This window comes from Odontesthes bonariensis, chromosome 9 (genome assembly GCF_027942865.1).
Source record: "Odontesthes bonariensis isolate fOdoBon6 chromosome 9, fOdoBon6.hap1, whole genome shotgun sequence".
NCBI lineage: Eukaryota > Metazoa > Chordata > Actinopteri > Atheriniformes > Atherinopsidae > Odontesthes > Odontesthes bonariensis.
The window spans coordinates 16,086,768-16,098,041 of record NC_134514.1 but is presented as its reverse complement, the minus strand read 5'-3'; the positions used below and the strand labels follow the sequence as shown (position 1 = coordinate 16,098,041).

Sequence of the window (11,274 nt, the reverse complement as noted above, 5' to 3'; positions counted from 1 at the left end):
CAGACGCACAATGCAGAGGGACTGTGGTCCATGTGTTAGCTCTGCTCACAGCGGGGTGGCTTGTTTGCTGGACACAAGGGAGCGGGAGTGAGATGGTGTATGTGATTTCCCCTTTCTTGCCCTTTCTTTTTCTTTTGACAGTAAGATGGATGATTGCAATCACAGGAGCCATCAGTGAGACAGAGTGGAGGTCTATGGGGCAGCGAGACACAGCCATGGGAAACCAGCCATCAGATTAATGTGCCACGCTGCCATGGGAACAATGCGCTGTTTATTTGTCGGGGTGGGGGGGTTGTTGTTTCATATGCATTTTCTTCTCTCTGTCTCCCTTCTGTGAAGCCTTTAGATGAACACAACATGAAAGCTTCCTCATGAAATATGTGCAGTCTTTGTAAAAGGGACGGAGAAGCAGAGTGTTTACGTTTCACAACGTAGAGAGACTACTGTAAGTCAATATGTCTTTTCAGACCAGTGCAAATACGTCAGATTTCATAGTGATTATACTGGTTTCTTTGATCTCTTGAGAGAATTAGAGGCAGACTTTTCACTCCACAGTCAGCGGATGTTTTTAAGAGAAACATCTGTTGCTACACAAATGAGATTACTGTGTCTCTAGCCGGGGGCCATGTAGGTTATGAATGGCCCTGTTGCTGACGAGAAGGACTGGAGGAGAGCTGAGAAGGATCTTTGTAATAAGCTGTGGCTGGTAGTTACGGGTCTTAAACCAAATGAAATTGCCTTAGATTCTGGGTATTCATCAACACGCACTTTGAACTTGCTCAAATGTATAGAGACCGTTGCATCACTGAATCACCATCTCATATTGATACGTCCAATATTTCACCTTGTTGCCAAGCAACTACTCACCTCGTGCTCTGTAAACTTGTCAGCCTGTGACATGAGGTGATATTTCATCAAGCAGGGGAGCAACAAGAAAGAAGAATTACTGTCTCCAGCTCTTTGAATTAACTGTAATCAGTATTTCACTGATCAAACTTTGCATTATCTACAGCTTTACGCTTAAAGATTGATGTTTTTGCACTTTATTACTTTAATTCAAAGCTATCTGTGTGATGAATTCCTGTGAAAAGCATCACACTCCTCCCTCCTCCTTCCTCCCTCCTATTTCTTCTGGGTCAAAGACCTTGAAGGCAGTGGGAATAGTCTTTTCAGGGTCAGCTCCTGACAAAACACGGGTAAAGCTGCTGCTCTGAAGTGCTCACTTGCACTGACACAGCTGCACATTGGATTGACTTTGTATGCCCTTAATGCTGAAAAGTAATAGCTTGATCCTTACTGCAAACATTAAGACTATGCTGCACACATCAGAACTACAGTTTGAGAGTGTTTTGTGACATGTCCTTTTTTATGCAGTGACTCACTTAAGTGGATTAAAGGAATTTCTTCCAAAGAATTTATTTGGGAGATAATGAAAGCAACATTGAACCTGAACTTTAAATCTTAAAGGTCTGATCAAATGAAAGAGCAACTATCAGTTTAAAAACAACCCATTATCGGGGGTTGTTAGCCCGATTCTTTCATTGGAAGCCCAAGAACAAGCTGGAGAAATCTTAAGTTAAACAAAGTATTTATTAGTGGTCACATGTGAAGTATAGCAGCGCTGGACTCGGAGTGACAGAGCTCCCGCAGAGCCTCCGTCCGACCGTCACCTTTATCTCACAGAGGTTGTACTTACACTCGACAAAGTATAATTGGACATTTGATAGTGACATGAGCAGGCCATCCACCATCTTCGTCATGTTCTTTGGATGTGATAAACAACGTGTGTGTAAGTGTTGTTTTTTAGGCGTGTATCTACTGTACCAGACCTATCTGTCCTAATAGAGACGCTTTATCTGACCCAGTTATTTTAGCCCGCTATGTTATCTTAAAGTCTTGGACATACGTTGCCTTTATGTGCGTAGAGTGGAAAAGTACAAACTAGGAACATAGATTATTTAGTAAACTACAGAATATGAATACATAAAGTCTAAGAATAAAGCCAATTTAAAACATGGTCAAAGCTTCAACACTGCTGTTTTTTAAAGCAAATAATGGCTGTTTTCGGCCTGTGCCTTAAATGGATAGTATAACAATTAATTACTTATAGAGTAGCCAAGGTGCTCCTCGGGTGTCTCTGTTTTGGTCCATGTGTGTGAAAGCCCACAAACAGAAGACAACAGAGAGGGCAGAGCAGCTCCTCGCAGCATGAGGGAGCCCATTTTCTGTCTCCAAATCTCTTTGAAGTCCTGGATCTGGCTCTGCCAACAAATTTGAAGCATCCCTCTATTTGACCTTTTTCAGTGCTTGTAGAAAAGCAGACATATCCTTCTGCTGAGGCAGGAGGTACAGTTCCCTGAAGTCAGATCAGATGAGGTGGAGAACACCATCAGTCAGCAGAAACACCTCAAACGTTTGAGAAGTCGGAAAGTTTTGCTGTCTGTACATTATCAGTCACTAACATTATTGATTATACTTTTCTTGTAGCTATTATATTTTTCTTTGATTTGCTTTGTGTAATACCAAATCAAATACTGACTAATATTCAACATCGATGACTCTGTTGCTAAGCAGCAAAATATTTTCAAGGGAGTTTGTGCAATGAAAAAGCCAGATGTACTGTCCTGCCCGTTTCTGTTGCCCCAGTCTTTACGGTGGTCAGATGAAAATCAAAGATATGTTAAGAAGTGCCTTTTATTGACGCATCGGTTGTGTGCCCAGAAAGTGGAGACAGTTCAGTTCATATGTGTGCCATTTTGTGGACGCTTTGAGCAACACAGGCAAACTTTGGGGTATGAGATCATCACATTATACAGAACTATTTCTGAAAGCACTAAAGAAAGGAATGTGACTTTCGATGTTTCCATATGAATGGGATTTAAATAGGGATGAGGGGTCTGGCTGTTGTGGCCACCTGACACCATTAGCAGACGGACATCAGTGGTTTCAGCAGCTGTTGAGTCATGAGCCCATTAAGGGTGTTGTGGAGGCAAAAAAATTCTCATTTAACAGTATAAAGTGTTAATTCTGTGTTAGGGCTCTAACACAAGAGGTGTAAATTTAAATAATCCATGTGATGGCTTTTTCACTTATATTCAAGTGACTCGTGAGGCACACATGTTCACGTCTTTTCTCATTTGCATTTTTGTCTGCCTCATTGCTAGGCTACCCTGGAAGGGGCAGTAAAAACAACCAGCAATGTTAGATGAGAGCCTGAAGGGTGTAATAGTGCAACTCTTTTGCTCTACAAAGTCATAAACAGCACAATGAATACCAGATTTGTGGGGGAGCACCAGCTTCAAAAGAATTTATTTAGATCAGGAACAGTATTGAATTGATCCATTTCATGGCATGCTGTGTGGCCTGCTCTGAAGGACCATCACCCATGTAGCCTATGTCATTAAAAGCAGATCAGACCCAACAACAAACAAACAAATATATCACTATGCCACCTCAGATGAGATGAGCAAGGACATATTGGTACAGTCTGGTAAAGGTTTAATTTCCTGTCCACGTTTTCTCCAATTTCCCAAAACTATATGTCCCTGATATCATCGATTCGTGCTCTAAAACACTATCACTTGCTGAGAGAGAAGTTATCCTCAGAGATATAAAAACAGCATGATATATTATTTTTAATGCAGTTAACATTATGTACATAACATGTTCAGTGTACAAAGCTGTAGAACTGAAAGAATTCCACCAATAAGACATGCTGGTCATTAAACCTTGTTTTCTACTAATCATTCAGTCAGTCAAGCTGTTTAACCTCTTTAAACTCACCCCCCTGTAAACAACAAAAGAAGTGCAAATAACTTAAACAAGTCTTAAAACATGTTAAAACAATCCCGAACAGACTTTAAATGCCTGGGGAAAAGATCTAATTTCAGGCAATGTAAATTGAATTGGCTCTCGGAGAACTACAAAGCCTAGCTTCATTTGTAATCAATGGGACCACCCAGTGAGGGGACACAAACAATGTCATTATCTTGTGGCTATAAACAATCATCAAAAGGATTCTCTTTGACAAAATAATTCAGTCATTTTTTCTCTGTTGTTTAAAATCACAGAATATAAATACAATCAAATGTCTCATAGGCTAGAAATAGATTTCATTTCTAAACTCTGAAAGCAGCAGTTGGGCACTGAGTCTTTGTCTCCTTCATAAGAGTTCGTTTCTATTCTAAAGGGTGCTTCAGGAGTAAAACCACCGCGTCAGGTCCTTCACCACATCAGTTTTTCCTCTGGTCCTCCTCACCGCCCTACAGGCCGTACAGTAATGTTCATCCCAGAAGGCCGGCTGGTGTAAACTGTAGCTCCCCCTCCAGTCCAGGTGCCGCCTCATCCGGACCGGGTTGCGCCTCAGCATCAGAAGGTATCGGGCCAGGTCCTGCACTGTGGGGAAGTCGTCCACGTGGATGAATGCCTCGGGGGGCAGGAAACGCTCATAGTTCTGTCTGGACGGACCCAGCACCACAGGTACAGCACCGGCCATCACTGCGTTCCACAGCTTCTCCGTTATGTAGTCGGTGTGCTGCGAGTTCTCCAGCGCCAGGTAGAACATGTACCGCTCGGCCAGCCGCACAACGCTGCCACTGGCTCGTGGCAATAGTCGGCCCGCGAGCCCGAACACATCAATCTGAATGTACCTGCGGAGCTGGTAGTAGAGAACCACGCGCGCTTGTCTCCCTGACCAGTTGCTGATGACCCAGGCAGCGAGGCGGTGCCGGGGGCGGTTTGAATGGGAGGGTCTGGAGAGCCGGCGCGCAAAAGCGTTTTGGAGACCCCCAGCTGTGCGCGCACGGGGGACCAGGTATCCGTACGGCAAGAATATGTCGGAGTCAGTTCTGTAGCTCATTGTGAGGTTGAACACGCCCTCGAAGAGCCACAGTCTGGGGGTGTGCGTGGGTGACTCGTAGTTTAACCATACCCACTTTTGCGCACGTGGCCGGGGTTCGAGTGGAAGATACGCGGAACCGGTGGCAATCTCCCGGTGGTGAATGATCACAGCGTCAGCCTCGAGGTACGCGCTTGCGTCGTCGGTGAGCGTGCACCCACTGATCTGATACGATTCCAAGCAGTCCGGAAGTTTGCGATGCTGACCGAACGGATGAGTCCATATCAACAGCGTCACGGCGCTCACCTCCACAGAAAGAGACGGTTGAAACTGATCCGAAAGGTAGAGCATGCTGACTCCCAGGAGCAACAAAAAAACTACGGCGGACAAACTCACTGAGGAGCAGATTCGTTTGAGAGCACGCACGAAACATCTCCTCCGCAGGGACCTAGCTGGCTGCCTGGCTGCTCTTGGAGAAGTGACTGTAGAGCGGCCAGCTGGTCTCCATCGAGCCCAAACTCCCATCGACGCCACTGACCCTCCAGATTCTCCCAAATTTATGTCGGTAGCAGCTTATTTATTATTCCCAAAGCGGAAACCACTCTTAAGCCTGTTGGGATGAGGGGAGATAAGAAGACAGAAATCCCCCAGTGTCTTTAAGGATATGTTTCCTGCTGACACACCATTTTGACATACTTTGAAAGTCGTCCAGGTGGAGTAAGGAGTGCAGATAGCACGGGGTTATAATAAAATGTAAATACCGCCATTAAGCTTCTTTCTGCATGGTTGTTCCTTGCCTCATCTTTCCTGCTTTGGGGGTAATTTTGTGCCGTCTTCGTGGTCCATATAAAGTGAAAAATATTTGCTTCAGTGCTGTGCAGTCAAACTTTTTGACGTGGCAGCGTCGGCCAGGGTTCCAGTTACTGCTGAATGGACCTTTTGTGAGGCCTGTTGACTGTCGGAGTGTCTTCCGGGTACTTTTGGCTTTGGTAAACACCTTTATCCAGGGCACGGTGTCCTGCTGTTAAAATGAGCAAAGGTCTCTCTTTCTTTTTTCTTCTCGAAGAAAAAGACATACATTGCAGATCTAGTGTTAGTGCCACAATTATCAAAGAACGCCAAAGATTTTATGGGGTGCTAATTAAAAGTTTTCCACTTCTCAAAGTTGGGGAGCCCCTCAACCCTGCTTGTACACCCCATACCCCCCCCCCCCCCCCCCCCCCCCCCACACACACACACACACACACACACACACACACAAGACACATCTGAAGCCATCCACCACTAGGTGTCTCCCTACACACGCGCAAAGCCTGTGCAGTGTCCTGAGCAGCCTGCTCAGTGTGGTGGCACTGGAATTTTTCTTAAAACGTTCATGTTTAATTTAGCAAATGAATAAACATCTCAGCTGGAAATCAGACATGCAACAGCGAGGCTTTGAAAAGGTTTGTCTTGAATGTTTTATTTATTACAAATGACCCAGCGTTGCAACACCCTCTAACCAAAAATGTTAATAAATGACTCACAGTTTTAATGTGATGATCTAACATAAACAAATACAGCGATTTAAAAAAAACACAGGCACACTTCTTGAGCTAGCGATAAAACACACTCCATGTAAAAGACTGATCTGTCTTGGTTGTTGACATTACATCAAGGTATTCTGATCAAAACTAATGAAAAAACGGTGAGGTGGCAGGGTTGGAAATCTGGCAGTGTGTGTTGTGCCTGAGCTCTGGTGGGCAGGAAAAACACGTCGTGGCTGGGACAACATTATTCCACCCCACAGATGCAGAGTATGTCATGAAGTCTGACTGTGAGTGGAAAAAAAATGGAAGACAAGGAGGAGTAGGAGGAGATGAAGTAAGAAGCATGTGTGTCTCCACTGGGTCCTCCTCCTTCCTGTTACATCCATTCACTTTTCTTCACCATGCAGCCTTTGTGTGCATCTATGTGGGTGCATATGTGTGTGTGACTAGCTATACCCACAAGAGATTTTGTATTCTTTCTGCATTATTTATCCTCCCTTTCATCTGAACAGTTCTATTTTTGGCCGATCATTGAATGTCCTGCCCCCGGTTAACTTGTGTTGGAAAGCAACGCAGCAACCTCATGAAATACGTTGACGTTATTATAAACATGTTTTTCCTCAGAAAACACGGAGGTGCCTGACGACAACAAATGATGTACAAGTATCGGATTAAGTTGTCTTTTAGCGGTTCGCTTTCATTCATTTCAATCTTTTCATGGAGCACAGAAGTGCACAATTGCTGCTGGAAACCTAGCATCACTGAAGTTGAAAACTGTTTGGTGATATAGTGACATTCTGTGCAGCTCAAAATATTGTCACAAAGCTTAGTCATTTTCACTCTTTGCCTAAAACACTTAAGTACCATCATGCTCATGCACCACTTGTTTAAGAGCTCAGTAGTGCATCTTTTTAAGCTCAAAGATCACTGCAGCAACTGACTGCATGCGTACATACAGCAATAAAACTATATTTTGCACACGTTGCCAGCAGTTTTGCACATTTTCCAGACTTGTGTTTTCTACTGCTGTGCTATTTTTCCTCAAAAGTGATACTACTGTGTGCTTGGATGTGTGAATACCAGCACAGAGAGAAGCATTCAGTTGTTGATGGGACCTCCAGGTCTTCACTCATCTTCCCTATTGATTTTCTCTTGCTTTCCTTTTTGCACTCCCAGGGGAGGCGATGTCTCAATTGGTCCCGGCTGGCGGAGGAGAGCCTGAGCGATAAAGAAACAAATAGAAGATGAGGGAAAGAGAAAAGGAGAAAAATGAAATGAAGAACGGAGAGAAAAGAGGAAAAAAAAGGAAGGAAAAGCAGGAGGAGGCTGCGATTGAGCTGATCACGGAGGCCCTCGCTGACCTCTGACCTTGATCATGACCTGAGAGGTTACCCCAGAGGTCAGAGGTTGTGTGAAAGTGCCACTGCGGCGATTCACTCCACTGCAGGGTGATGATGATCTTATGCAGCCTCCCCAGCCTGTCTGACATGATCAGTGTTGCACTCTGCCTGTGGCTCCCAAGGGCCTCACATCCGTCTGTAACCCGGCCACACAAGGCCCGCTAAAAGCACCTTACAGGCAGAGTCAATGAGCAGGAGGGAAAAAAAGGACACAAGCAGATAAAAGTCAGAAAGCTAAAGAACAGAAAGATTGTTTTATTTAATGCCCTGTAGCTCTGGCAGGGTAACAGACTTTGTTGAATAATAGCAGTGACACAAAGAATGTGTGTTTATTTCTCTATATTTAAACTTTAACCAAATGTATAAGAGCTGATGAGGCTTTTTAAATCTCTAGGCACCGACGTGTTCCTGCCGCTGTCCTCGTCATGAACAATTTATGCTGTTTTCGCTTTTTCTCCTCTCTAATTTTACCACAGCGCACAATAAAAACCCTCTCAAGTTGTTCACAGCAGACATGCATGGATCTCTGTTGTAGGAACATGATCGTTTGCAGGCAGACTGATAATTGTGTATTGCATGTGTAACTAATAGGCGTGCTTCAATTGTACAATTAGTGAAATATTGAGTTTTCATCATGTCCAAAGTAAGAAGCCAACAGTATGAAATAATCATACATTTTCAGAGCTACTGTCACATGCCAGTACTCAGTTCTCTGCTTCACTTGTCAGTGGGATGTCAGTGGCATGACACGCATCATGTTTCTTTCAGTGTGTCTTCATTGTGTGACGCCAGGAGATAACTATACAAATACAGCATAATAGACACATTGCAGAACTACTAAGCTTGCAAGGATTATCTCAGACCCGTATTTCTGGTTTAGCTTAATGATAGGTAGCATCACCAGTCAGAGGCCATGCTAGGGTAACACTGATTAACAAAGGAAAAGAAATGAGAGGATTAAACACTGGATTCATCGGTTCCTATGCAGTTGTCTCTCTAAAAGTAAAATAACAACTCATTGTATAGATCTGTTGCAGACAGTGGGTAATTTGAATCATACTGCTGTTATTATAGCTCAGTGATTAAATCAAAACATATGCATTTATTTCTTATGTACAGTGACTATAATTGAATGTATTTTATTCAACAGATGTGACTGGGTGTGATGAGAAAGCTGCAGTCAGCCTTAAAATCGCTGTATTATAGGTGTAAATGAAGTTTAAAACGAGGCAAAGTTATTCAAGAAGCATATCAGTTTAGAACTGAGCACCATTCATACTGTAGGAGGAGACACAAACAGCTTCAAATCAAATCAACTAATGGCCTGAAAGTCGAGGTAATTCAACGCACAAGAATGCCCACCTTTGTATCCACACAATTGTGCAAAAGAGGTGTTATTATCTATGGCAAATTCTCATGTTATTTTTAGTGAATGCGATTAAAGTGCAATGGCTGTGAAAAAATGAAAATGATTGGTGGGAGAAAAATTAAGCTATGAAATATTTTTGGTGAAGGCCCCGAGCGCTCAAGAAAAAAAAAAGAAATCTCCAAAGTGTGAAGACGGGCGTGGACTTTCCACACAGCCAGGCCTAACAACACACTCCACAAGTTTAAATTTGGGAAGCCACAAAGTGCTAAAAATGAAAACAATGTGTGTACAGCAGATTCGTTACCCTGATAAACCTGAGCTGCTCGGCTCGGGTTTGGTGTGCAGAGCGGTTTATGGTGAATGAAGCAGTACAGTTTGACGCAGGAATTTAGGGCACACCGTACATACAGTGTAATTAGATTCTTTGCATATTCCTCTGAGGCACGTCCACACACACTGAGAGGGTCAGAGGACATGGTCGGCAGGAGTGACGCCTCAGGAGCAGCCGGGGTTCAGTGCACTGCTCAAGGTCACTTCAACAAAAGATCTATATGCACACTGACACTGACCACTGGGCTGCCTGCTGCAGCTCTGATTTACACTGGATTATCAACACAACAAGCTTATTTGATAAACTGATCTGATTAATATCTGCATCGAAAAGAATTTCCTTATCAGGCTTAAAGTTAAATTAAATTACTGTACACGGAGAAAATCATGAGCCTTGGAATACCTTGTGCCAAGTTTAAGTCCAAAAATTCTTATGTAACCAAGCTCAGTTTGAACACCAGATTCTCTCTTTTAACAGCAGCAAATGAAACAAAGCTATACAAGAAGCCTTTTACTCAAATAATTGTTTATTCTTGTTACTGATCAGTTGCCGGCTTTTAAAATGCAGATTAACTCTTCTGTTGTGCATACAGTGTTAGGACTTTTGATGATTGATGATATAGTTACCAATATTATTTGGTGATATATTTTTTGGGTCAGGTACACGCAGTCGTAACAGAGGAGTGACTGGCATAAATCAACAGTCTCAAAAAAAAGGAATTAGTTTAAATCTGACAGTCAAGCTACATTTGCTGTGGGTTTAGATAATTATCCTGCGCACTAGCTCAGAAAACATTGCTCCTGAATGCTCCCTCAATTTATTTATGTTTTCTTTCTTTGGTTATGGTTTCCGTGGAAAGATTACTGAGCGGCTCAAGGGCCGGAGAAGTCAGGGGGCCCCTGGTCTTATTCTGGAAATACAATATGTATCTCAGACTGGGACAAAAATTGCGCAAAATAAGGCTGTAAAGAGATGTAAATGACAGAAAAAGACCACAAATTGGATTACAATTGTATTGAACTGGACTTAAATCTAACGTTATATGTATATTGCCCCGAGGTGACTTTAGTTGTGAAATATTCAGGAGCAATTGCTGCCATTGTGAGAGCGAGTGTTTTTTTTGTGTGTGTTGGTGAGAGTTTGCTCCCTGCTATTGGGGATACGTATAAAGACATGCAGTACTCATATGAAAACAATAGGGAGGCTCATCTGCTATTGTTACACGTTGTAAAGAAATCACAGCGATCTTCAGGCAAGCTCTTCCTCTTATTTTCAGCTCGGAGAGCCATTCCCCAGCAGAAAGTCTCCTGCTGTAATGCTCTTGTGTAAACAGTAACTTTGGAAAAAGTCTGGACCAGTGTCTCCTGAATATCTCTGGTATTCAGGTGTAAAAACTGCTTTCGAGAGTTGTGTCTCCTAGACTCATAACAACCTAAATAAGACAGAAAAACTACCATGAAAGGATGCAAAAAATATGAGAAATTTCCCAAATTAATTCAAAATAACTCAAACAAACGAATAAAACAAAAAGAAGAGAAACATTAAGACAACAAAGTGAAGTGAAATGACGCACAACATTTGTGGGTTTAACATTTGGACTCATAAAATAACCACAGATCAGGTCTGAAGGGTTTGTTGTTGTTTTCTGTCTCCTGTAGTCTGGGCGTCAAACAGCTAATCCCCAGTAAAACAAGTGGGGGGGCCTTTTACACGTCTATGCCCAGGGGCCCGTTGTTTCACAATCCGCCCATGTTCAGCCTCCTGGCATTATTTTTGTATGATCTTTGCTCTCCGTAACACATAAAGAT

The 11,274-nt window shown here is 43.0% G+C and overlaps 1 protein-coding gene across 1 annotated transcript; it reads right to left on the bottom strand.

The window, feature by feature from the left end:
- Positions 1-3,284: 3,284 nt before the first annotated feature.
- LOC142388279 (alpha-(1,3)-fucosyltransferase 4-like) lies at positions 3,285-5,759 on the bottom strand. The gene has a single exon (XM_075473358.1). The coding sequence runs from the start codon at positions 5,360-5,362 to the stop codon at positions 4,196-4,198; it is 1,167 nt and encodes a 388-aa protein (XP_075329473.1). The 5' UTR covers positions 5,363-5,759; the 3' UTR covers positions 3,285-4,195.
- Positions 5,760-11,274: the final 5,515 nt, after the last annotated feature.